Source organism: Eubalaena glacialis, chromosome 3 (genome assembly GCF_028564815.1).
Source record: "Eubalaena glacialis isolate mEubGla1 chromosome 3, mEubGla1.1.hap2.+ XY, whole genome shotgun sequence".
In the NCBI taxonomy this organism is placed as follows: domain Eukaryota; kingdom Metazoa; phylum Chordata; class Mammalia; order Artiodactyla; family Balaenidae; genus Eubalaena; species Eubalaena glacialis.
Window position 1 is genome coordinate 88,555,933 of NC_083718.1, and position 26,935 is coordinate 88,582,867.

Sequence of the window (26,935 nt, forward strand, 5' to 3'; positions counted from 1 at the left end):
TTCCAACAACCTGAGGGAGCTTAGAAGTGGAACCTTCCCTAAGTGAGCTTCTAAGCTGAGAAAGCAGTCCAGCTGACAACTTGATTTCAGACTTGTGAGACCCTGAGCAGAAAACCCAACTAAACCATGCCTGGACTCTTGACCCACAGAAACTGGAATAATAAATGCATGTTGTTTTGAACCACTGAGTTTGTAGTAATTTCTTACACAGCAATAGAAAACTAATACATATAAATGTAAAGTAGGGCTCCTGAAAGCATGAAGCTTTGTGCCTCAGGAAGTACAGCCCAAACCTCACCTGCACTTCCATGTCAGCTGGCTCCTCCAACAGATGTAGCAGTTGTTGCTTCTCTTGAGATAGCTGTTCTGCAAGTTTCTGCTGTGCAGCCAGGCTCTGACTCAGTTCTTCAATTCTCCTGGAGCAAAGAAAAAGTAAGAACAATTATGGCCATGGTACTATTACTACCTTTATTTTTCAGCCCACTCCAAAGATAGCATGGGCCAGTACAGTAAGTTTTTACCTTTTTGAGTCATTGAACTCTTTGAAACTTTTCTTCAGTGAGCCATGTATCCTCTGCCCCAGCCTCCAAATATATACACAAACGATTTTTTGCTTACATTGTCACAGGTTCAGAGACCTCTTGAAGCCAATCCATGGATCTATAGACCATAGATATAAAATTCTTGGAATAGGGGCCAGAAGTTGTAGAGTTTTTTTAATTGTTATTGTTGTTCCATTCAAAAAAACAATTATTAGGTAACCATCATGTATATAACTCAATGCACACTACCAAGTACTGGGAATATAAAGTTGGAAAACACACAATCTCTGCTCTATAGAAACTTAAGTTCTTTTGGTGTGTGTGCCAAGAGTTTGGGAAATGGGGAGGCACAGCTATATCAACAGATAGAATATAATAAGTGCTACCACACCAGAGGTATATACCAAATAGTACACTGAGTGTTGCCATGGAGCTATAGGAGGAAAGATAAAGAAGTAATTCATTTGACTTGGAGGAGTCTGGGGGGAAGCTCAGGAGAAGAGATTGTGAAGACTGGGTTATTTTCCAGGCTCAGAGGGAGGAGCTTAAATGAAGGAATGAAGGCATGAAGATACGAGACATATGGGGAAGCGTCACTGGAAGGGAAAAGGGGGAAAGGCTGGTGGGAAGAGACAATGGCTGGAGAAGAGGCTGGAAATTCAGACTAGAATTCAGTTGTCAAAGACTATGCGTGCTGTGCTGATGTATATAAACCACAGGTTCAACTCGACAGTTATTCATCACCTACTACGTGCAGGGCATATCTTGCTGTTTCTCTGTGTGTAAGTCTTTGAGTACTAGAGATACCTGTCCTAGGAAATGTGCTGGTACTAGATGAAATATTTCCAATTGTGATTATTATTCCTGTGTATGTAAGATAGTGATAGCACCTTGGCAGGAAAATAGTTTGGCAGAAAGGTGAAGGGTATCAGAAAGTCAAGTAGGAATCTCTTAAATTAAGGTATGAGGATCAGCTAAGATTTGGGGATCAGAAAGAACTTTAAAAACTTTATACAAATGCAAGCTATAATGATAATTATGATGATGAATGTGGACTCCACATCAACTTCCCCACGGTATCTGTGCTAGCATGTCTCTACTTTTCTCAAGCTCATACCTCATTCATCCCTTTGACCCTCAGTCTCTACAGCTAATCTAGTCTCCTACTTTACAAAGCTATTCAAGGCCATCTGATATGAACTCCCTCAATTCACTTGTCAGGTATGCATTTGTTTCTTTTTTTTTTTTTGGTTTGACAAGCATTTATTGGACTGAGACAGTCTCAGGGAACCTAGCAGGGAAGATCTGAAGAAAATACAACACCACACAGAGAACTGTACACTAATGGATGTGCATATAAAAGAAAACAATATAAAGACTTAATTCTGCTGTCACAAAAGCCTTCACAGAAGTAACCATTGATGCCTTAGTGAGTTCTGAAGAATGAATTAGGAGTTCACCAGGAAGGGAAAACACACGTTTCCCACAGAAGGAAGCGCATGAGCAAAATTCTGGGGACCTGACATAGCACAGTATGCTTCTGGAGGCGCTGTGCCTTTAGGGTTTTGATTCCAGCAACGCCTGAAGCCATGTTACATCACTCTCTAAATGCCAATTTCTTGGGCTTCCCTAGTGGCGCAGTGGTTGAGAGTCTGCCTGCCAATGCAGGGGACACGGGTTCACGCCCTGGTCTGGTAGGATCTCACATGCCGCGGAGCAACTAGGCCCGTGAGCCACAATTGCTGAGCCTGCGCGTCTGGAGCCTGTGCTCCGCAACAAGAGAGGCCGCGATAGTGAGAGGTCCGCGCACCGCGATGAAGAGTGGCCCCCGCTTGCCGCAACTAGAGAAAGCCCTCGCACAGAAACGAAGACCCAACACAGCCAAAAATAAATAAATAAATAAAATTTAAAAAAAAAAAAGAAAAATCCCAACTGCTTCGGAAATGCTGACGTTCCGTTAAATATTATAAACCCCAATTTCTTCATTTATAAATTATAATAATACCTATCTCATGGGATTGTTAACTTCATGAGAGAATTAAACTTTATGGGAGAATTAAACAAGAATGTAAAGTACTCAGCTCAGCTGTACAGTAAGAGCCCAACAAACGTTAGTCGTCATTATTATTACTAGTCTGGCATCAGTGATATATGAAGGGGGTCATGGTAGGGGATGAGTCTCGGGGAAATCAGGGGTCAGATCATAACAGGCTTTGATGGCCACACTAAGAACAGATTTTATCTCCTAAAGATGTTGGAGAACTTTCTAAATGGCTCTGCAATAATATGATCAGATTTGTGTCTCAAAAAGATCACACTGGTCACTGTGCGTACCTTGTGTGTTTTTCACCTATTCAGTTAAAAACCACTTAAGGCTTTTTATGCCACCATAGTATCATGCATTGAAGAGGCTAAATTATTTGTCAATTTCATATTGTTGAATTTCCCACTTCAAAACTGCTCTGAATTGTTAGATTGGGATGGAATGCAGAGGGTAGAACCAGAAGTAAAGAGAACAGTTAGGAAGTTGCTGCAGTAACCAAGACAGTGGTGGCCTCAACAAAATGCCTACTTACTTTATGAGAAAATTCAAGTTCCTTACTACATACAGAGCCAGCACAATCAGACCCCCTATTCCCAATACAGCTTATCTCTCATTAGTCTTCCCCAGACCCTCTGCTCTGGTTACATAGCACTAATTACACGTCTTGAAATATGCCCTTCCCTGTATCTCCCCTCAATGGTGTCTCCTCCTGTACAGGACATTCCCCCTCCCCACTCACCTCCTACACTCTTTCTTCTAACTCCTATTCACTCATCAAAACTCACCTCAGATTTCACCTCCTTCAGGACACTTTCAATGGCACCTTGCTCTTTTAGTCTGGAATAGATGACAATTCTATACGCCCCAGAGCATCCCATGTTACTTCTATCAGAGAACTTATTAAAATTGTGTAACGTGTGTCTTGATGACAGGAAGTGGGTCTTTCATCTCTGTAACCTGAGTGATTAGCCCAGTATCTGGCATATAGCTGGTGCTCAGTAAATGTGAATAAGTGAATCCATGTCTCTTGTTTGCTACCATTTGACCATTGTTCTACTTATACCTACTTAAGTCTCCTGATTGCCAACTAGTCAGTTCTGTTAATGGATACCATTAAAGACGCAGCCCTAAAAAGAGATTTCTTTACTTGTGGGAATCATAAAGTCTTGGTAATGGTGAAGGTCCACCGTAAGTCTTTCAAAGGGAACAGTGCAGCTGCTATATACTCACACAGGCTCGAGAACAGGCAAAAGACAAATGGCAAATAGAGCACCAAAAGCACCTACTTGTCCCTTTGGGCCAGGGCCTCAGTGTATTGGTTGGGCTTGACCCGGTTTCCTGGTACATCTTCCCTGTCCTTGGTGACTCCCTTCAGTTTCTCTGAGAGCTCCAGGTTACACTCTTTCTCTGCTTCCACCAGAGCCGCCATCCGTGCGGCTTCATTTTTTGCTAGCCTGGATTCCTGCAAAAAGAACGAGAAAAGAACAAAACCTGAAAGGCTGCAAACATAGGTACTTTAGGGAGGGAAAAGGTGAATGCCAGGAGGCAGAGCAGTCGGAAAAGAGGTAAAAGGGGACCCTTAGCCGTGGATACTCACCTCCTGCAGAAGCTGGATCTTATTCTCCAGGAGCTCGTAAACATGCTCCGTCTCCTGCTGTCTCTCCTCAAACTGGCGCCGGAGCTCAGCTTCATTATGGCTGTTGAGATTCTCCACATCAGTGCTAAAACCACAGAGCATTAGCCAGTCAGAGCCAGTCATATAATTTAGCAAGTGGACCCATTAAGGCTGTTTCAGTAATTCAGAGTCCCATTGACGAGAATAAAAATGAAGTATTTTTTTCCTCTGCAATTATTTGTGGAACTGCTCTTTCCAACTTTTCAGGTAATCTTTTAGGAACTCTAATTTGTGTTGCTTGTCAATCAGAATATAGCTGACTCCCTAGAGGCTTCATTACTGCTATAGCATCAAGAGAAGAATCTTGCATTTGAAAGGCAGGTAGTCATCAGATGGTTTAGAACTCAGCATCCATGTTCACCATCATCTGTCCCTGGACTTTCCCATGAAGACTGCTCTCCCAGAGTGCTTTGCTAGTTCCTTGCCTGTCTTGCTATTTGAATTTAGAGTGTTCCTTCCATTTAGGTTGCTGGAATAGAATATCCATTTGGACAGCCACAGAAATGCTTTTCTCCTTTACAGCCAGTAACCCATAGACTGTCCTGAATCTGGGCTACCTACCCAGAGTTCTATCCAGTTTTCCCACAGTCCCAGGCAGAAAGCAGACATTTAATCTATGGAAGCTCAGGGTTCTGGCCCAGCTTTGCTTCTCTGATGTCCTTAGGAATGAATGCCCAGGCGCTAGCATGAAGCGGGTAAGGTGTCACCAGCTTATTTATAGCTAACAACAGCTGCCTTTGGATGTCTGAGGATTAGAAATTTGGGGGCAGTATCAGGTGCTGAATGATCTTAATTCCGGTTTGGTTTTATTCTTGTTTTAAGCCATTTGTTGAGAACCATGGACAATCTTCTTGTTCTCAGGGCAGAGAACGATATTGAACCTTCATAGGCTCATGATAAATCAAAGTTGCTCTATCCAAGCCCAGTAGTATTTTAATATTTGGCCCAGAGGTTGTGTCCACAGTGACCAAAAGGAACTTCCCTAAAGATTATAGAATTCCTTGGTCGATAGTGGACACTACTCAGCACTGTCCCAGAGACTATATTTATCTTGAGTTCCCATGTCATTATGCAGCCTTTTGGCGGTAGAAGGGTCTTTGTTGTACATGGGACACAAGTCAAGAGAATAACCTAAGACCCTTAAATAGACCTCAGGAATCATCAACTTTGACTCCATATTCCTTGATAAACGCAACAGACAACAGCTAACTACAATGTCTTGAGATCGGAAGTTATACATTTTCTGAGTAAGTCAGCCAGGAATGCCTGATTTAATAGGCTACAGCTGTTGTGAAGTCAGAAGAGCCTTGGACTTGATGCCAGAAGATGTGGGCTCTGCCACTCATTTGAGAAGACTTTAACACTCTGTACCTTAGTTTTCTCATTGCTAAAAATAGGATAATGCCTCCTAATTAAAAGCTGAAATGACAATTTTTTTTAAAAAGCACTACACAAATCTCAAAACTTGTAACTCAATTGTTATTATAAGTTTTCCTAAAATCTATTAGTTCACTTAATGCCTTAGTAAGTATTGAGTAATTCCAGCATACTGTGTTTAGTTGAGTCTGGTTTGAGTATTCTGATATTGCTGGACTATCATTCCAAGCATCAAGAAATACTGTGGAGATAGAAGGAACGCCAGATCAGATTGAGTGTATACTGATTCTAGGATATGATCTGAAAATTATTTTTAGTAACAATTTCAATAGTACTTGTCATTTAAAACTAAGGGTTTTTTAATTATAAAAACTGTAAATTATAAAAGTAACCATCCTAAAAATACAGAAGGTATAGAAAGAAAAAAAATTCAAGTCTTCTCCCCATCACAAACTCCACTCTCACTCCCCTGACACAGACAATGTTAAAGAGTTTGGTATGTAACCCTGCAGTTTTTTTTCTATTCATATTCAAGCAAACACATGTACACATAGATTGTCTTTACCCAAAGGGGCTTATACTCTAAATATCACTCAGCACTTCTCCCCCTTACTTAGTCTATCAGGGACTTCCCACCAGGACAATAATATAGAGCTAACTCATTCCTTTTAATGACTACATAATATTCCACAGTATGTTTATATCAAAATGTTTTCAACCATTGCCCTATTGATGTATAGTTGTTTCTAGTTTTTTTTTGCCATTACAAATAATGATGCAGTTAATATCCTTATACATTTATCCTTTCATACTCTTGCTTTTATTTATAAGGAATAGATTCCTTTTAGGAATTATTTGATCAAGGGAAGTGCTAATATTTTATTTTGATAGGTAGTACCCATTCCAAAAATGTTATTACAATTCACACTCTCACCAGCACTATATGAGAGTGCCCATTTCCGCCAAACTCTATGTCAGCCCTGGATGTTACTAGTAGATTACTGACTGGGAAGTTTATAAGCTTAGGTCTGATGAATTTACCAATCTATGTCAACCTCTCTCAGACTTATTGGCGCCCAAGGAAAGAAAAGCACATTGTTTCAGTTTCTGAATTGGATGCAGCATTCAAATGCCAGAGTTAAGGTTAAGGAATTTGGTTCCAAATCTATTGCTCTCAGTTAATGAGCCAGACTGGAAAGGACCAAGAGCTCAACTAGTTCAAACTGCAGCTCACCATGTTTTATCCAGATGCTGTTTCTTGTCCTGGAGTTCTCGTTTCAGGCTCTCTACTTCAACCTTCAACTCGATGTTCTGAAAAGTACACAGGCATTAATCGTCATTAACTGCCACAGACCCTCTATCAGACAGAGAAAGACAAATATTATATCACTTTTATGTAGACTCTAAAATATGATACAAATGAAATTATTTACAAAACAGAAACAGACTCACAGACGTAGAAAACTTATGGTTACCAAAGGGGAAAGGGGGGGGGGGAGGCGGGGAGAGAAAAATTGAGTATGGGATTAACAAATACACACCACTGTATATAAAATAGATAAACAACAAGGATTTACTGTATAGCACAGGGAACTATATTCAATATCTTGTAATAATCTGTAATGGAAAAGAATCTGAAAAAGAATATATATATATATATTATATATATATATATATATATATATATTATATATATATATACACACCTGAATCACTTTATACCTGAAACTTATGCAATATTGTAAATCAACTACAGTTCAATTTTTTTTTAAGTGTTCACTGTTATTACTTATAAAAACAACAGTTTTCCCTCCCTGACTAGGATAGCTGAACTTCTCAGTCATAATCACATATTACATTAATCATATGTCATAGAAAGGAAAGAAAACTATTACACCAAAGGTGGGATATCCTAGGCAATCTGATCTGAACATTCTTCACGTTAGCTTTATTCTTCTACATAAGTAGAAAAGAGAAATGAAAAGGACGGAAAGAAAAAAAAAGAGAAAAGAGAAAAAATATAGTTACTTCTCTAGGCTTTAGCACTATGTCTATTCAAGCAAATAGACAATAAAGTTTACAAGTCTCACAGAGAACTGCTAAAACAGTTTCATCCCACAAGGTTAGATCCTAGATCTCATGATCAATTATTCTGGTGGATCAAGGTAATTTCATGGGCATTACGAAATTTACCACATGGAAATGCAAGTACATTCCAATTTACAGCATTAAATTCTAACCCTCTGTACCCTCTTTCTGCAGAAAAATCACCGCATAGTTAATCACGTTTCTCCATTCTCCGTTAGTAAATATATAAATTGTTAAATTCCAAGAATAGCTGAAGTGGATCCAAAATTAACTGCAGTTGCTTATCTTATCACCAAATCTTATCAGCTCTTTGTAAAGATATCCAAGGAAATGCATGTACTCAAGAGAGGGTGGCTGGTGGGGGAGAGCACCTTTCTTGCCTTCTACTCTCCAGAAGAATATCCACCCACCTAACCCAAGGAAAAGTTTCAATGATGAAGCCGAACTTAAATGATAAGAAATACAATAAACTTTCATTATGATATTAGTACCTAGAACTAGAGGACTGGGCTAACAATGAGTTTATAGATTAACTGTGTTTAATCAGATTTTCTCTGTGTTGGTAGCTTGTTTTGTTTCAGGACACATCACTTGAACAGTCTTAACGCCAGTCCATGTTAAATACAGGAGTCTCCTGAATTGATTTCCACCCTGCTATGTACTGCAAAGTTCAATATAGAATTGGGTTAAAAGAAACCAGTAACAAATTACCTGATTCCTTTCCAAGGATTCTTTTTTTTTTTTTAAGACTCTATCCTTTTATTTAACATGCCATAACTTTTTCACCCCCTTCCAGTTTTATTGGGATATAACTGACATACAGCACTGTATAAGTTTAAAGTGTTCAGCATAATGATTTGACTTACGTACATCATGAAATGATGACCATAATAAGTTTAGTGAACCTCCATCATCCCATATAAATACAACATGAAGGAAATAGAAAAAAAATTTTTTCCCAAGGCTTCAATTTTAACTCTGTAAATTGATCTACTGCTCATATAATCCACAATGTGCCTATCCCTTTTAAAAATAGAGATTTTCAAAATTTTGCCCCAGCAGAAGCTGTGACACCGGGAATCATAAAAAAATGAAACAAAACAAAACTGCTTTTTTAAAAATCAAAAGAGAAACGGTTTTGCCTGACCACCTTAAGAAAAAAAAAAAGATCTTAATGAAAAATGTATCAGTCCTTTCATCATTAGATTAGAAGCATTATTACCCATTATATTAACTAGGTCAATAGTTTGCACACTGTGTCCCACCAGTATTCCACAAGACACTTCTAGGAATGGGAGAGGGAGAAGTTTAAATTAAAGAAGTGTGGTCACAGCCAGGAGTGTTAAAGGGTCTGCTCTGACTCTTGCAGACCCCTCTCCTCCACTGTTAACAGCACTCTTAATGTGGAAAGGGACTTATCAGGTCTTGTGGGGAATAATGAAGATGTCTGACACTTGTTTCTTATACTCAGTATGCCTGCAGTCCAGTTGAGAGGAGCAAAATTCTGAGGTATGGATTTAAAATGCTAAAGGTGATCACTGATGAGGAAGTTTAGGATATAGCCTAACCCAGGGAAGGTTTAATGTGTAAGATATACAAGGGTAGAGAAGGTCACTGTAGATAAGGAAATATGGTATTAAGCTAGAAATTTCTCTACAGTCCATTCAGTAGCTCACTTATTTCAAGCACAGATATCTGATACAGCAAAATTCTAGAATAATTTTTAAAATTTCATCCATGGATTGATAAACAGATAAACAAAATGGAATGTTATTTGGCCATAAAAAGGAATGATAGATGCTACAACATGGCTGAACCTTGAAAACATTATGATAAGTAAAAGAAGTCAGTCACAGAAACCACACATTGTATGATTCCATTTATATGAAATGTCCAGAATAGGCAAATCCAGAGAAACAAAGTAGATAGGTGGTTGACTAGGGCTGGGGGGATAGGGGAATTGGGAAGTGATGGTTAATGGGTTGGGGTTTCTTTGTGGAGTGATGAAAATGTTCTAAAACTGATTGCTATGATATTTGCACAACTCTGTGTATATTCTAGAAACACTGATGTGTACATTGTACACTTTAAATGAGTGGGCTGTATTGGTATGTGAATTTTATTTCAATTAAATTATAAAAAATGTTTCAAAAAGCCCTAGGAAATTATAGTGGTTATAATTAAATGATAACAATGATTACATATTGCATATCACACAGGCAGTTAGAGCAGTGTCCAGCACGTAGGGAACATCATTATTATATCTGAACTAAAGAGCAAAACTATACATTGCCTTCAAGCATCTCTAACAGAAGTTAGCACTCAGTATTTCAAAATCTCTTTCCAATCTTGCCCCTCCTCTCCAGCACCCATGGTTACCACCCTATGAGGTACTCCTTCCTTATCACTGGGATCAGAGTGAATAGTCTCAAAACTGATCTCCCCAACCTCAGCCTCTCCACCATTTAAATTTTTCCTAAAGCATATCTCTGATTAGTTTACTCCCTTTACTCAGAAAGCTTCTCATGGTTTTTAATTGCATAGCAATTAAATTTTACACTACTCAGCTTGAGAATGGAGTCTACTCAAAATTTGACCTCAACTTACCTATCCGGCCTTATCTGCCATCACACTCCACCAATCTCCCCCACTAAAAGCCATTTCTTATGCCTCTGATTTTTCATAACTATCATTCCTTTTGTACTTCAATATTTACACACCAAATAATGCTATGTCTTTCTACCTGCGCTTTTACACTTTTGAATTACAGATTCCCTTGGGACAGAGAAAAATGACGGTGTGGTGGAACTAGCCAGGTGTGCTGGTTGTCAGCTTGTGCCTTTTGGCTTTGCGATATTGGGACATGGGTTTCAGGACAGCAGACCTAGAAAGGCAGAAATCCGTTTCTGCCACTTACTAACTGGGTGACCTTTTTTGTGTAAGTTATTTAACCTCTTAGAACATAATTTCCTCATCAATAAAAAGGGGTTACAAAAATTACCTTGAGCGGTGTAGTGAGGGGTAAATGAAATAACCTAAGTACCCAGCACAATGCCTGACTCAAATATCTAGCAGCTGTGACTAACTTGAGGCCCTCAGTGTTTTGCAACTTCGTGTGTAGTAAATGCACTGAATGAGTGAACCAACCAACCGACAGGACCAGATACACTTAGGCAGAAGTGGAATGACAATATGTTTGTTGAAGAAAAAAGGGATTGGCTAATGCTGTGTGATTGTACAGAAAAACTTTTTATCTGAAGCCTTTAAAAGACCTTCTGTTTTAAACCGTGAATATTCCCTAAGAGGTATATTATTAACCCATTGAAGATAAAAGGTTGCTAAATCTGAGGCAGGAAAAGGAAAAATAACTTGCTGCAGGGCAACTCAAGTCACTAGTAGAATTCCAAATACTGCTTAGAATTCCAGCCTCCTCTTCTACCTTTCATCCTCCCCCATAAAAGGGCCATTCTACTCTTGGGCCTAGTCTACTCTGAGACTCAGAGTTACTAATTAAGATCTCCAGACCTTAAAATGGACATTTTAGAGAGAAAGGTGAGCACGGACCAAGCATTAGATGGTATTAAGAAATTATCTTAAATTGGTACAGCCACTATGGAGAACAGTATGGAGGTTCCTTAAAAAACAAAAAATAGAGCTACCATATGATCCAGCAATCCCACTCCTGGGCATATATCTGGAGAAAACCAGACTTCAAAAAGAAACACGTACCCCATTGTCCACAGCAGCACTATTTACAATAACCAAGACATGGAAGCAACCTAAATGTCCATCAACAGAGGACTGGATAAAGATGTGGTACATATATACAATGGAATATTATTTAGCCATTAAAAAGAATGAAATAATGCCATTTGCAGCAACATGGATGGACCTAGAGATTATCATACTAAGTAGTCAAAGACAAATATCATATGATATCACTTATATGTGGAATCTAAAAAATGATAGAAATGGGATTAACATATACACACTACTGTATATAAAATAGATAATCAACAAGGACCTACTGTATAGCACAGGGAACTCTACTCAATACTCTGTAATAACCTATATGGGAAAAGAATATGTATATGTATGACTAAATAACTTTGCTGTACACCTGAAACTAACACATTGTAAATTAACTATACTCCAATATGAAATAAAAAATTTTTTATATAAAAAAAGACTATTATTACACTTAAAAAAAGAAATTATCTTTAAGTTTTTGGGTACAATAATGGTATTGTGGTTATGGTTAAAAACAAAGACCTTATTGGTTAGAGGTGCATTCTGATGTCTGTCCAGATGCAGTTCTGTGGTGTCTGAGAGTTGCTGTGAGGAGAAGGGAGGACAGAGACAGCAGAATGTTGGTAACTGTTGAAGCTGGGTGACAGGTACACAGGTCCCCAGTACTCGGGACAGGTACATGGGAGGCACTGTTCTCTTTATCTTTGTCTACTTTTGAAAAATTTCCTAATAAAAAGTTAGAAATGGCATTTTCACCACAAAAAGGTAGATATCCACATTCTTTTTAAATTTTTTCCTTTTCACCTCTGGAATTCCCTAAACTATGGTCACAGATAGCAAAGAACGTTTGGCTCCCTATAGCAGCTCCTTTCAGCCACCAGACTTACATAAAACAGTGGTGCTGAGTCCATTTCCCAATACTGAGGGATAAAGAAAATAAACCTGCCTCTTAAACCTGGGGGACTCAGAATACAACTGGGTCATAGGGAGGAAGGAAGATCTGCAGAAATAAACTACAAACAAGATTCTTTTAGAGAGGAATCTGCGACTTCTTTAACTGGGCAGTCAGAGATAATAAAATCACAATTCTCTCACTTCACCTCCTACCCTCTTCCAGTCTCCTTCAACTCTCACATTGCCTCACACTCCCTCTTCTTCTCTCTCCCCTCCCTGCTCACTTTACCTAGATGGAACTGAACCCTTCTGGTCTGACACTGCATCGCGATGACATCAGTCATTATCCAGTGGCTATCTTTTCTGAAAACCAGAGTTCTGAGTGATAGTAGTTTATGGCAAGATAGTTTCCAAGACACCGTTGGCCTTTGGTGGGGCCACCCTCTTCACCTCTAAACTAAGGGCTTCTGCTGATTGAGAAATCAATCATGTAAGTGCCCTTGGATGCCACCAAGGCTTTGCCTGAGTTGCTCTTAGCCTGTGACGCCTTCTCTCTTCTTTCTTTTTATTATTATTATTATTATTTTTTGGCTGCGTTGGGTCTTCGTTGCTGTGCACAGGTTTTCTCTAATTGGCTTCAGTAGTTGTGGCACGAGGGCTCAGTAGTTGTGGCTCGCAGGCTCTAGAGCACAGGCTCAGTAGTTGTGGCGCACAGGCTTAGTTACTCTGCAGTATGTGGGATCCTCCCGGACAAAGGATCGAACCCATGTCCCCTGCATTGGCAGGCGGATTCTTAACCACTACGCCACCAGGGAAGTCCCTCTCTTCTTTCTAAAACTGTTCTTCATTAGGGTTCAGTTCAAACACCCCCCACTCCCCCTTCCAGGAAACCTTCCCTAATCCCCTAGTCAGAACTTAATAATTTATTTCTCTTCACTTCCACTGTTTACAACTAAGATGACTATAATTTAGCATCCATACTGGGACTCTTCTGAAAGTGAAAAGAGGCACTATCACAATTATACCAGGACAACTGGCAAAATCAGGACTGTCCTGAGTAAACCAGGATTCGGTCATCTGACACCTATCTCTAGTATAGCACTCAACTCACTCTGCTTTGATTAGTTATTTAAAATGTCTGGCTTCCCTTCTAGGTTTTCATATCTGGAAAAGTACTTTGCCCTCATTAGCTCTCCATATATGTTTATGGAATAAACACTTTACCGTCTGTCTTGAATTGCTAACTTACATTTTTGTTTTGGTATTTAACTTCGTGTGTGTGTGTCTGTGTCTGTCTGTGTGTGTGTGTGTGTGTGTGTGTGTGTGTGTGTGTTTCAACTGATCTTCAAGCACTTTTGACAACAAGGATTATGTCTTACTTTATACCTCAGAGTTCGCTGCTGGGGGAAGAGTACTCAAAAAAAAAAAACCTTGACAGCATACCAGTATACATTCATTGATAACATCAGCAAGTAACTATGCATTGGAGATTAAAGCTTGCCAGAACCAAAGTGCTTTTCAGTGTGATAAGATGTGAATTAGGGTCAGTGAGCGAAGGAAATGGGTACTGCACCTTTGTAAGACAGTACGAAACAAGCCAGAGAAAAGCAGGCCTTCCATGGAAGAGTTTTTTTTTTTTTTAACTTTTCCTTTTATATTGGAGTATAGCTGATTAACAAGGTTGTAATAGTATCAGGTGCATATCAAAGGGACTCAGCCATACATATATATGTCTCCACTCTCCCCCAAACTCCCCTCCCATCCAGGCTGCCATATAACATTGAGCAGAGTTCCCTGTGCTATACAGTAGGTCCTTGTTAGTTACCATGGAAGAGTTTTTACTTGGGACAAAAATAAATGTGGCCAGATCTTACTCTGAATCAATTCTGTAGACTAAAGGAATTCAAAACGAAATAGTTTAATAGGAGGAAGAGTCTCAAACTCTTGTGAGGAGATCCTCTTATAATTCCTGATTATTAACCCAAAGTGAAAAGTCACTCTAGTGGATGGGTTTTATTTTAAAATGTTTTCTTTTCTTTTTAGAACCATATCCCTTCTAGGAAAAGTGTAGTTCAGAAATATTTTTGTTCACAGCGAATTTCTTTTCCAGACTTCTCTGAAACCACTGGGGCAAAGCATTAGCTCTATAAAACAGGGTGAAGTACTGAATATTTTCATAAGGGGTTCTTCTATCTGTCCTGAACAAGAGGCAAGGGTTTGGTTGCTATATAATCCCTAGAAACACATTTTAGTAGCTTCCAAGTGAGTTGTTTTGTAGATGAGATTTCTTTTCATTCACCTAGTTTTAAAGCAAAAATAAGACCCTGGAGGGTCTAACGATTTGGCTCTGTCATTAACTGTGTGACCTTAGACTAGTCACTCCCAGAGCTTTATGTTTTTATACAGTCAATTAATTTGAATCACAGCCTCTCCCTCTTGCCCCTAAGAATTATAATACCACCTGCATTGCTCATCTTCTCTGTTGATGTAAGACACCTAGCCAGAAGGTGGTCAAATGCAAATCATAAAAGTCCTCAGACCCTCAGGTGAAGGAAAGACCTTATTCAGAGGTGCAACCCCTGCCTTTCTACAGATTCCAGGTTCATTGTCATCCACTAGTGCAATTAAGCCCCAAATTAGACACATAGGTTGCCCCAACATGTGACAAGAATAGTTCATTGCCAGGGAAAGGATAGCAGGGCAGTGTCCCCAGCCTCAGTAAGCAGAAGACTACAAGGCCAGGCACTCTCCTGCCAGAGATTGCTTTAGTGTCCAGTTCCCCAAAGAAATGGGAAAAAAACCAAGTGGAAAGTTTCAGTTTATACAATACAAAGTACGAGGATCTACATCCAGATGGCAGAACTACTCTGTTCAGGTCACTCTTTCAAGCCCAAACCACGTTAGTCCTTAGTAGAGGCCTGAAAACAATACCAATTCCTTCCCAGCTCAGTTTACCTTGATTAGACAAACACAGACACCCACCTCTGAGTAAGCACTGAGGCTGTGGATGAGTTCTAAGGTGGCTAGGTATTTGGACAGACACAGCCAGGGCTCACGTGTGTGTGTGTGAGAGAGACAGAGACAGACAGAAAGAGTACTCACTGGGCAGAAGACAGGTAGCTAACTTGTGAGATGGTAGCATTTATTTATTCACTTTTTTAAAATCAAATATTTATTGAGCATCTCCTTTGGATGTGTAAGGCACTCTAATAAGTATTAAAAAGAGCAAGGCAGACACAATCACAGTCCTCAGGGAATTTACAGCCTATGGGGGCAATTAAGCAGATAATTATAGTAGAATGTGATAAACAAAAGAGACCCAGAATCAAATAGCTGCATGGAAATACACACAGGTGGCAGATATAAATAGTAGCAGATGCATAAACCAATGCAAGTCCATCCTATAACTCCTGGCTTTAGCCTCCAAAGAAACATTCCTAGACCCAACTCAACATGTGTTATACCTTGGGTTGCCCTTCCTCTCAGCTCCCTGGTTCTAATCTTTTAAGGGAGGAGGAATATAAATCTGAAACTACAGAGCCGCCAAGGGAAAATAAAGAATCTTGTACTTAGGGCAGCAGTATGGTGAAGAGTATAGACTTTAGAACTAAACTGGCCTGGGTTCAAATACTTACGATCACATTCTGTTAGGTTGAATCATATGGAAGTGCAGATATTCAACCATTTTTCACAGTTCCACATAGTTCACCCTCTATTTTCTAGAAGTAAGTCACTTAACCTAAGTTGTAGTTCCTTCAGGTGCTTACAATCACTACCTTTCAAGGATACTGTGAAAATTAAATGAAAGGATGTAAATGAAAATACCTGACATATAGTAGGTGTTCAATAAACATTAGTTTCCCCAAAGGTAGTAAGATGTATGAATCATAAGCAGAGATCGGTATTTCCGGTCAACCTTGAGTTTAGGAACCCAAGAAAGATAGATTAAAATGAGGTTAAATGATAAAACGACTAACTAAAAGCTTTGGGTTTTGATGGTGGGGGAGGCTGTGATTTGGGAGGGGGGCAGGGGACATACGAGAATTTTCTGTACCTTCTGTTCAATTTTGCTGCAAACCTAAAACTACCCTAAAAAATAAAGTCCATTTAAAAATATGGGGAAAAATATGAGTTGTCTTGGGCATTTTTTATTTACACTCTGAGCTCAGAGGTCCCAATATACGCACTGCCTTGGTGTTCACAATGATCAGCTTAAACCCTTATTAGTCACTCTGTTAAGATCTTGGTCGAGTCCCAAAAGCCTCTGTTGATCTGGCTCAACTGAGCTGGCAAGTGAGAAAACATCCATATAAATACCAGTGATCTCAGTGATTCTCTCCCTGTCCCCAGCACATTCCTTAGCAGGACGAATCTCTCTCACTTGGCTGGAGCCTCTCTGTTCATAAATAGGACTGGCTGGGCTTAATTTAGAAAAGTGCAGGCCTCTTGTGAAAGTCAGGGGTGAGGCTGGAGCCCCTACAATCCCAGGACACCTTGTGTGGAGACAGGAACCCGGCCCCACTGAAGGGGCTATAAAAGGGATGCTCAGAATGATTTGTTTCCCTCAGCTATTTAGAAACTGGAGTTCAGGGGAACCATCCTGTGCTTTCCTTAACTTCCCTTTGGGTAGCAGGTATAGAATTGGGAGTTATAAAGTATAAAAATTATATTAAGTTTTCTACAGATAAATTGGTACATAGGAAACCTAAGGCCGTCTAAACATTTTTAAATTATCTGTGGCATCTAACATGATCTGACATTTATCCCCAAATTCAGCTCTCCATTCTGGATCGACACTTGCTTTGATCTACTCTCCAAAATGAATAAAGCCACTCACTGGTATTCTGCAAAGTCCAGGACAGTTTTTCTTGCATTGAAACTTATACTACAAAATGGAACCTAAGTTCCAACGCCTGGCAGTCACTCCTCCCTTGGAAGCCTATCTGTGTCCTGAAGCCAGGTCCTATGATCAGGCAACTCCTCTGAAATTATACCTGTGCTTGAGACCAGGGGCAGCACTTAGACTGTAGACTCTAAGATGTGTCATTCAGGATGGCAGCCACGAGCCACACGAAGCTATTGAACCCTTAAGGTATGACTAGTCCAAAATGAGATGTGCTGTAAGGATTTCAAAGACTTAATACACACTGGATTGAAAAGACTAGCCACAACAAAAGAACATAAAATCCTAATGATTTTTTTAATGTTGATTTCATGTTATTTTAAATACGTTATTAACATTAATTTACTTTTCTTTTAATGTGGTCACTAGAAAATTTTAAATTACATCTGTGGGGACTTCCCTGGTGGTCCAGCGATTAAGACTCCTTGCTCCAGGGAACTAGACCCCGCATGCCACAACTAAGATCCCACGTGCCTCAACTAAGACCCGGTTTAGGTAGATAGATAGATTACATCTGTGGCTTACATTAAATTTCTGTTGGACAGTGCTGTTCTACAAAATGTTAGAAAAAAGATGTACTAGTTTTAAGTACACTACATGAAGACATGTCCTGACCTGCATCACAATTAATCCCATGGTCTAAGAGCACCTGTAAGAGTTTTATGGGGTTATGGTATTCATCAACCAACAAAATACAGAAGTGACTCTAGCTAATTATAAGTGAAGCAAAATTATCTAGGGGGTGATAGGCACCACACTGAAGAAGTCAGGTCACAGTACTACTCAAACTATGTTCAGACACTAAACTGCAAGTGTCAGGAGGGCAGGGACCCCCTCTATCTCCTTACCATTGCATCCCTATTGCTAGCACAGTGCCCATACACAGAAGTGCCCACACATGGAAGATGATTATTTATCCAATGAATGGGTGCTGTTAAAAATAAAAACACAACCCTCTTTAAACCATTCTCACTGTCAAGAATTTCCTCTTCCTAGACTGTTTCTTTTCTCAAGTTGTTTGCTTCCTACTTCTGCTAACCCTTCTCTTGGAGAGAATTCTTCATTCCAGAAAGAGTTGGAGGTTCACCTGGAGTGCTCCAAAGCCAGCTTGTGGGCTCTCAGGTGGAGGGGACATCAAAGGATGGAAAGGTGGTCTCCTTTCACATGTACAGATGAGCCTCACCTGCAACTTCCAGGGTGTTTGCAATCAATCAACACCAACTTTCTGAGTTTCTATTATGGGCTCAACAATGTTGAAGAGAATGTTAAAGGCAATAGAGTAAGTTTGAGATCAATCCAACCCACAAAGTGCTTATAATCTAGAAGGAGAAATAAGCAAGGTACACATTGGAAAGATAATTGCCAGCCAGGGATTAAACACGTGCCAAATAATATGTCTGAACTATAACTGCTGGAAGAGCACAGAGCGTAAAAGATGGTTTCAGGGAGTGGTTATGATGAAAGGCCCACCTGAGCAGGTAGAATCTAAGGTGGACTTTGAAACCTGAGTAGGGTTTGGAATAAGCAGAGAAAAAGGATACAGGTATTCCAGGCATGAACAAGGATGTGTCAGCAGAAGTTAGCACACATGAGGGAGACTGACTCACTCTAGGAATATATTTGAAAATACATAGTGAGAAAAAGAAACAAACAAACAAATATAGTGAGAGAATAAAGCTTGCTTCCTACTTCATTGAGAATACTGAAGTAACTAGAAGAAAACCCCTACAGCCTCCTACCACCACATCTATCCATCTTCTACTAGCATCTGTGCTCACAAACTGTCTTTCCATGTGTGACCACAGATAACTATCCATGCTCCCATCTAAAGCCAAACCTTCCACTTAGGCATTAGGTCCCATTCTCTCTACTTCTCAAAAGTAGCATCCAGAAAGTCTCCTTAATCAATATTTCACTTTCTATGGAAAATTCTACTGGTACACAAGCATACTATTATTCATCTATCTTTTAAAAAGTCTTCTATGGACTCCTTACCTTTACCAGTTACTGTTCCATTTCTTTGCTCCCCTTTGCAACAAAACTCCTCAACGTAATCAGTCCAATTCCTCTCCTCCCATTTTTTGTTAAACCTACTGCAATCAGACTTTTGCCTCTACCACTACCAAAACTACTCTAATCAAGATCACTAATGACATTCATGTTGTCAAATCCAAAGGTCAATTCTTAGTCATCATATACTTGAGCAATCAGCAGCATTTCAAAAGGTTGATCCCTCTCTCTTCCATTGTATGTTTTCTTTACTTGGCTTCCAGAATCCAGATTCTCTTGGTTTTCTTCCCACTTCACTGGTTATATCTTCTCCATCTCCTTTGCTGGTTCTTCCTCCTTTCCCCAAACTATTAATGTTAGAGTGACCCAGGGCTTAGTCTCTGGTCCTTTTATCTTCCACCTTGGTAGGACTAACTCCCTTGGCGATCTGTACAGTCTCATGGCTTTTTTTTTTTTTTTTTTTGGCTGCATTGGTTCTTCGTTGCTGTGCATGGGCTTTCTCTAGTTGCAGCGAGCGGAGACTACTCTTCGTTGTGGTGCGCGGGCTTCTCATTGCAGTGGCTTCTCTTGTAGCAGAGCATGGGTTCTAGGCGCCTGGGCTTCAGTAGTTGTGGAGCACGGACTCAGTAGTTGTGGCTTGCAGGCTCTAGAGCGCGGGCTCAGTAGTTGTGGTGCACGGGCTTAGTTGCTTCGCAGAATGTGGGATCTTCCCAGACCAGGGCTCGAACCCATGTCCCCTGCATTGGCAGGCGGATTCTTTTTGTTTTATTATTTATTTACTTTTTAAATTTTTGAATTTTATCTATTTTTTTATACAGCAGGTTCTTATTAGTCATCCATTTTATACATATTAGTGTATACATGTCAATCCCAATCTCCCAATTCATCCCACCACCAGCCCCCCGCCGCTTCCCCCCTTGGTGTCCATACGTTTGTTCTTTACATCTGTGTCTCTATTTGGCAGGTGGATTCTTAACTACTTCGCCACCAGGGAAGTCCAGTCTCATGACTTTAAATACCATCTATATGCTGATGACTCCCAAATTTATATCTCCAGCCCAACCCTTTCTCCAAAACTTCAGATTTATACACTCAACCACTTACATGATATTGCCACTGGAAATGTCCAACAAATATCTCAAACATAAAATGTCCAAAACTGAACTCCTACTCTCCACCCTCAAACCTGCTCTATACATACCCTTCCCTATCTCAATTATGGCAACTCCATCCTTCCAGTTGCTTAGGCCAAAACCCCTGATGACGTCATTGATTCCTTTCTTTCTCTCACATTCCATATCCAATCCATCAGCAATCTTGTTGGTGTTACCTTCACCACTTCTCCCCACATTAACTGCTATTACCTTAGTCTGATCACCATCTCTTATGTGGATGACTGCAATGGCTTCCTAATAGCCCTTCTGGCTTCTACCCTTGCCTTTCTGTAGGTTATTCTCAATACTGTAACTGCAACAATCTTTCAAAAGTCAGATAGGACTGTCACTGGCTGAGTGTCATCTTGTCACTCAGAGTAAACGCTGAAGTCTTTAAAATTATCTACCAGGGCCTATCTGATGTGCACCATCTCCATTACCTCTGGGGTCTCATCTCCCAACATCCTCGCCCATTCTCATGCTGTTTCAGCCTCCATGGCTCTCCTGCTCTTTCTCTATCTGGAATGGTCTCCTCCCAGTTATCTGTTTGGCTAACTTCCTCATCTCCTTTAGGTTGTTGCTTAAAAACTATTTTCTATTGCATAGCCACTCTGGAAAACAGTTTGGTAGTATCTTATACATTGAAATACATGATTATTATATGACCTAACAATTCTACTACTGGGTATGTATCCAAGAGAAATACAACAAAGACTTGTACATGAATATGCACAGCACCTTTAGTCATAATAGCCAATCACAGGACACAATCCATATGTTCATCAACAGGTGAATGGATAAACAAATTGCATTCTATTCATACAGTGGAATACTACTCAGCAATAAAAAAGAGTAAACTACTGATACAAACAACATAGATGACTTCAAAATCATTGTGCTAAGCAAAAGAAGCCTAACACCAGAATCTATACTTCCTGATTCCATTTATATGAAATTCTAGAATAGACAGAACTAAACTATAGACTGAAAGCAGATCAATGGTTTCCAGCAGTCAGAGATGTAAAAGGACTGGCACCAGTGGGACACACAGCAACTTTTTTGGGTGATGGAAGTGTTTTATATCTCAATTGTGGGGCGGCTATTGCATAGGTAGATATATATATTTGTTAAAATTCATCAAACTGTACACTTAATACAGTTAATTTAAACAAACAAACAAAAAAAAAGACAGAGGAAAACAGAAACAGCAAAGGAAATGGCAACACAAACAGCCAAGTACAAAGGGTGAGTAAGGAGCTCAGCATAGAGACCACTAATCTGGGATGGCTTCATTGCCTCAGGTCAGCCTTACGGGCTATAAATGTTGTGACGGTAAACCCATGAATAAATCTTCCTCCATCCACTGGTCATTCTCATGTTTATTGACTTCCCTTCCCATCTCATATCTGTACAATAAAGTTACAAAAAGATACAGGAAAATCATGTGGTGGACAGTCTCTAACAGGGCTCCCCATGATCCCTGCCTTCCAGTGTTCATGTCTTTGTGTAATCCCCACCTTGAGTACAGCAGGATGTGTAACTGGCTTCCAACCAATAGTATATGGCAAAGGTGACATACTGTCACTCCTGTGACTATGTTAAGTATTAAGAATATCTTACTAGCTGACTTGCTCTAGAGCTTCTCCTTGCCGCCTTGATGACGTGAATGTGTGGGCAAAGTCCACATGGCAAGGAACAGTAGGTGGCTTCAAAGAACTATGGGCAGTCTCTAGCCAACATTCAGCAAGAAGTCTGGGCCCTTAGTCCTACAAGGAAATAAATTCTGCCAACAACTCAAGTGAGCTCAGAAGCAGATTCATCCCCAGTCAAGCCTCCAGATAAGAATTCAGCCTGGCCATTACTGTGGTTGTAGCCTAGTAAAACCCTAAGCAGAGAACTCAGCTAAGCTGTGCCTGGACTGCTGACTCATGTAAACTGTGAGATAATGTGTTTTAAAAACCACTTTCTAAATGTAGCCTCCCCTGACCACTCTTGAATGCTGCAGCCTGCCCTCCATTCTTATACTTTTTGACCCCCTTACCCTACTCTTCTATTTTTTTCCCCATTAAGACTTATCACTTGCCAACATTCTACATATGTTGTTTAATATTTATTTATTGTCTGCCCCCTCATAATAGAATATAAATTTCATGAGGGTAGGAATGCTCATCTGTTTTGTTCATTTATATTATTATTATAACCACCTCCAATAGCACCTGGAACATAGTAGGTACTATCAATATAGTAGGTGAACGAATATAGTAGGTACTACGAATATAACATAGTAGGTGTTATTGAATATTCAATAAATATTTTTAAATGAACGAGGCCTAATGCTTAGATTTCAACTAGGATCAACCTATTTTTATTCTTGCAGAGATAGAGCATAGCTAATCACTGTCTGTCACATACTGAGACTTCTAAAATTTATTATTAGGTCACCTCTGAGTTCGTTCTTCCCCAAATTAAAAATCCCAATTCCACTGCCCTTTTCTCATTAGCCTCATTTGCTAATTTTTAAGTTCTAATTTTTAAGTTTGAATATTTCTCAATTTCCTCTGAATTTCTGGAGTTCTACACCAGACAGCACTAGTCTGACAGGGCAATGTACGGGGATAAGGACAGCCTGGTTTCTATTACATTCCACACAGCAATTGCACCGGTTTCACAAGTAAAAATAAGGTCAATGCCACCTTTTAGGGCAGATACATCAATGAGACAATGCCATCTCTTCCTGCCACAATCTTGGTAAAAACCACCCTGAAAATGGATATCATTTTACTAGAGCTCCTTCTTTTCTTTTTAGTCTGACCTTAACGCAATGTAGAGTTATTCACTAAAAAACATCATTTGCATTTGAACAGTGACTAACTTTAGTTTCTAAAGAATGTGCCAAGACCTTGCTTATTAACTGAAGAATTAGGCCGTGTAGCTGCTAGGATACCAGGTATACACCCTGAGGCTATTAATGGCAAATCTGGTCCTGTGAAAAATGGGGACAACCAACTTCATAGGGTTATTATGTGGTTGGGATTAAATATATGTAAAATGCATAGCATAGTGCCTGGCACGTAGTAAACACTAAATGGATCCCCTCCTCCATAGGGTTTAAATGTGAAGCATTTAGCATATATTTTCCATGTGTATGCACAAATTTGGGAATAGGGGAGGGAGGATACGAGACAAAGAAGGACAGAATACTGATACCAAAAGGTGGGACAAGACCTGGGCCTAGAAACCTCTCCTGGAGATAAGTAGCCTAGAAATAGATAGAGAAGGAGTCCTCAGGCTATTTTCCTCATGACCATTAATTGCCCTCCATCTTATATCAAGACCCTTAGGCACTGGTGACATACTTTGACACCTCGAAGAAGTAGGGAGAACAGGAGAGGAAAGAGGGGAGAGAGAAATTAGGAAGTTAGCACTGAGGGCCAAAGGAGGGTAGAGAAAGCCTGAGGCGGAGTTCTGGTTCTAATTGACATCACCACTCTCCGCCTGCAGCAATTCAGGCAAGCCCCCTGAAGTGGCCCGACACAACGAAGCTTTCCACAGCTGAAGGGACCTCTCTGCTCTCACCCCCAGCTTTGTAGAGACTGGCAGGGACCAGTTACGACCATCCTGACTCTGAGTTCTCTGAGGCTTCAAATGGTTTGGCAGCAACCCGGGCTTCTCCATAATCCCACAAGCCTGGAAGGGATTGGAGAGAAAGAGCAAGACTTCAAATGGAGACTGCTCCCCACCTCTAAAGGACCTTCTCCTCTGAGACCCAGAGGTCCACTACCTTCATCTGATTTCTGTGCCAGGAAGACCCTAGGATCCAGCTCTGGACTCAGGAGCTCCTGACTTTGCAGCACAGTGATGACAACACACCATGTCATCAACTGAGTTGTGTTAGGTGGGCAGGACAAGGTTTATGTTTGTACTGAGCATACACTCAGCTTGACTAGAGAGAATCTGGATGGGGTGGTCTGATGGAGTATTTCTAGGAGGGGCAGCCACCTCTGTGGCCTCAGAAAGAAGCTCTGAAACCTATCAAGAAAAAGTGACCTGGAAGGATTTGCTTACTTCTGGCCCTCAGCCAGGGCCCAGACTCTCCTTTTGCAGCTCTGGGTCATGGCCTGCATGCTGGCAGCCTCTGTCCACGCAGGGGCCTCAGAGGAGGGCTTCCTCCTCAAGCCTCCATGTGGGCTAAGGCTCTGTGTGTATAAAGAGGTGGCGGCTTCCTCCGGCACGCCGGTGGGGCCTTATGTGAGGTTGGGAGGTAAAAAGCTGGCATGACAAGGCAGTCGGTGCCTTTCATTCACTCCCAACCTCTTTGAGCCAAGTTTCCAAATAACAGGGATGATAACTGCCCAGTGCGGCCCAAAGTCTGTTCTAAAGTTGCTTGGCAAAAAGCCACCTGACTGTTACTTAGCTCTCCACAGAACGGCATGTACCAAGTCAGATCACTGTCTTTTGGTGTGTGGGTGGATTAGCTGCTACTTAACATGATAGGGTGGGCCCCTTTCCAGTTTGCACCAGCCCCCTGCTCTGTACCTTCTCCATGTATAACACAGACTCATTTTTTCTGGGAAGTTGAACTTGCTTAGATGAGATGGCAAAGGCCAGAGGAGGAAGAAACCCCCCCAGCCACCCCCTCCCCCCCCCAAAAAAAAGATCCCCATGGCTTTTGGAAACATATAATGATGAAACTCCTAGGGAAGGGGTATGTAGGCTGAGGAACTAAATATTTGGCAGCAGGCACAGGGTACCGAATCATTTATCTGTGAAGTACTCTAGCTTCTGCTGTGAATACTCTATTTTAGCCCAGGATTATCAATACAAAGAAGAAGAAAGTCTAAACTTCTGACAAGCATATAAATTCCCTGAACTTTTTTTGAAGACCCAGGAAGTCACTGCAAGTGTCTGGAAAGGAAGCAAGGCCTCCTGGATTCTAGTTTCAACACGACGATTAATTCGCGGTGTGACCTTAGGCGAGTTACTTTACCACTCTGGGTCTCCGTCTCTTTATCTTTAAAATAAAGGTTTTACTCATTAGGGAAAGCTGAGTGAATGGTATATAGGAACTCTCTATTTTTGCAACTATTCTGTATATCTAAAGTTCCTTTAAAATAAAAAGCTTTCTTAAAAAGTGAAGTGAGGGGGACTTCCCTGGTGGCACAGTGGTTAAGAATCTGCCTGCCAATGCAGGGGACACGGGTTCAAGTGCTGGTCTGGGAAGATCCCACATGCCCCGGAGCAACTAATCCCGTGTGCTGCAACTACTGAGCCCGCGAGCCACGACTACTGAGCCCTCATGCCACAACTACTGAAGCCCACGTGCCTAGAGCCCATGCTCCGCAACAAGAGAAGCCACCGCAATGAGAAGCCCACAAACCGCAACAAAGAGTAGCCCCTGCTCACCACAACTAGAGAAAGCCCGCGCGCAGCAACGAAGACCCAACGCAGCCAAAAATAAAATAAATAAATAAATAAATTTATTTTAAAAAAAAAGTGAAGGGGGCATACAGATTATCTCCAGGATCTTTTGTAACTCTAAACTGTGATTCTATGTTCTTATTTATCTCCTTTCAAGTGAAAGTAAGTCATTTTCCAGCTATCCAAATATATATCAAAGCAGAATTTTCAGATCCACTCCTCCTACCGCAGACGAGATGTTGAGTAGCCCAAGCACAAACCTATTTTTTGCTTTTAACATATCCCTTTTTTTTTGCATTTTTTTTTAATTCAAAGTCACAAAAATTATAATCATCCTCATCAGTTCACTCAGTCCCATGTAATTAATTTTTTTTTCATCTTGATCTTTTGTTAGCACTTTTATGAGTTCATCAGTTTTTCATTAGAGTTCTGAAAATGCTTATTCATTCAGTTCAGCAGTACAGTCAGTTACCAGAAACCTGTACTTGTCAGAGTCTTTTCCATGAATTCCTTGAAGATGAAACCCTTTTATAGGAACATATTTGCAAAAGCATCAGAGTACACCCAGAACTGTCTGTAAATGACAAAAGACTTAAAAATGACCATGGTTAAAGATTTGATGCATATCCTGTACCCTGGGGAAAAGCTGAATTCTCCAAAAACACATTAAAAACATTCCATCCATATCCTCTTTGTTCTCGTAAACAAATAAATTCATCCAGTTGGAAAAAGCTCTTTCTGGCAGCCCATGCTTACAGAATCTGTTTTTCCCTAGCAACTGGGCTAATTATAACTCCAGCTACCTGGTAACAGCACTAGATTTTCCTGACATTGACTGGCAGTTTTAAAACCATCTCAGCTCTGCTGGCACGTGCCTTCCTGAGAAGGCATCAGAGGAGCTGTGAGACTGGGAGAAGGGAAGCAACTACCTTAGTTAAGGTGAGAGTATCCAAAGAGGCTGCTCAGAATCACGGAACTTCAGAGCTGGGAGAGATGTTAGTGTCAATCCCAGTTCAGCCCACACATTTTATACCTAAAGAACCAGAGACCCAGAAAAAGCGACTTGTCTTAGCCAGGATC

At 40.5% G+C, this 26,935-nt stretch overlaps 1 protein-coding gene across 5 annotated transcripts in view; it reads right to left on the minus strand.

The window, feature by feature from the left end:
- Nucleotides 1-26,935, minus strand: part of PDE4DIP (phosphodiesterase 4D interacting protein) — a 204,184-nt gene that overhangs the window by 100,256 nt on the left and 76,993 nt on the right. For 4 of the 5 annotated variants that reach the window (XM_061183609.1, XM_061183602.1, XM_061183604.1 and 1 more), the window contains 4 exons: nt 6,873-6,949; nt 4,184-4,307; nt 3,873-4,048; nt 299-416 (listed from right to left, as the gene is read on the minus strand). In XM_061183609.1, coding sequence (XP_061039592.1) covers nt 299-416; nt 3,873-4,048; nt 4,184-4,307; nt 6,873-6,949 — 495 coding nt within the window. Of the gene's footprint in view, nt 1-298; nt 417-3,868; nt 4,049-4,183; nt 4,308-6,872; nt 6,950-26,935 lie in introns of those variants that run through there. The other variant, XM_061183608.1, reaches the window with a different exon arrangement.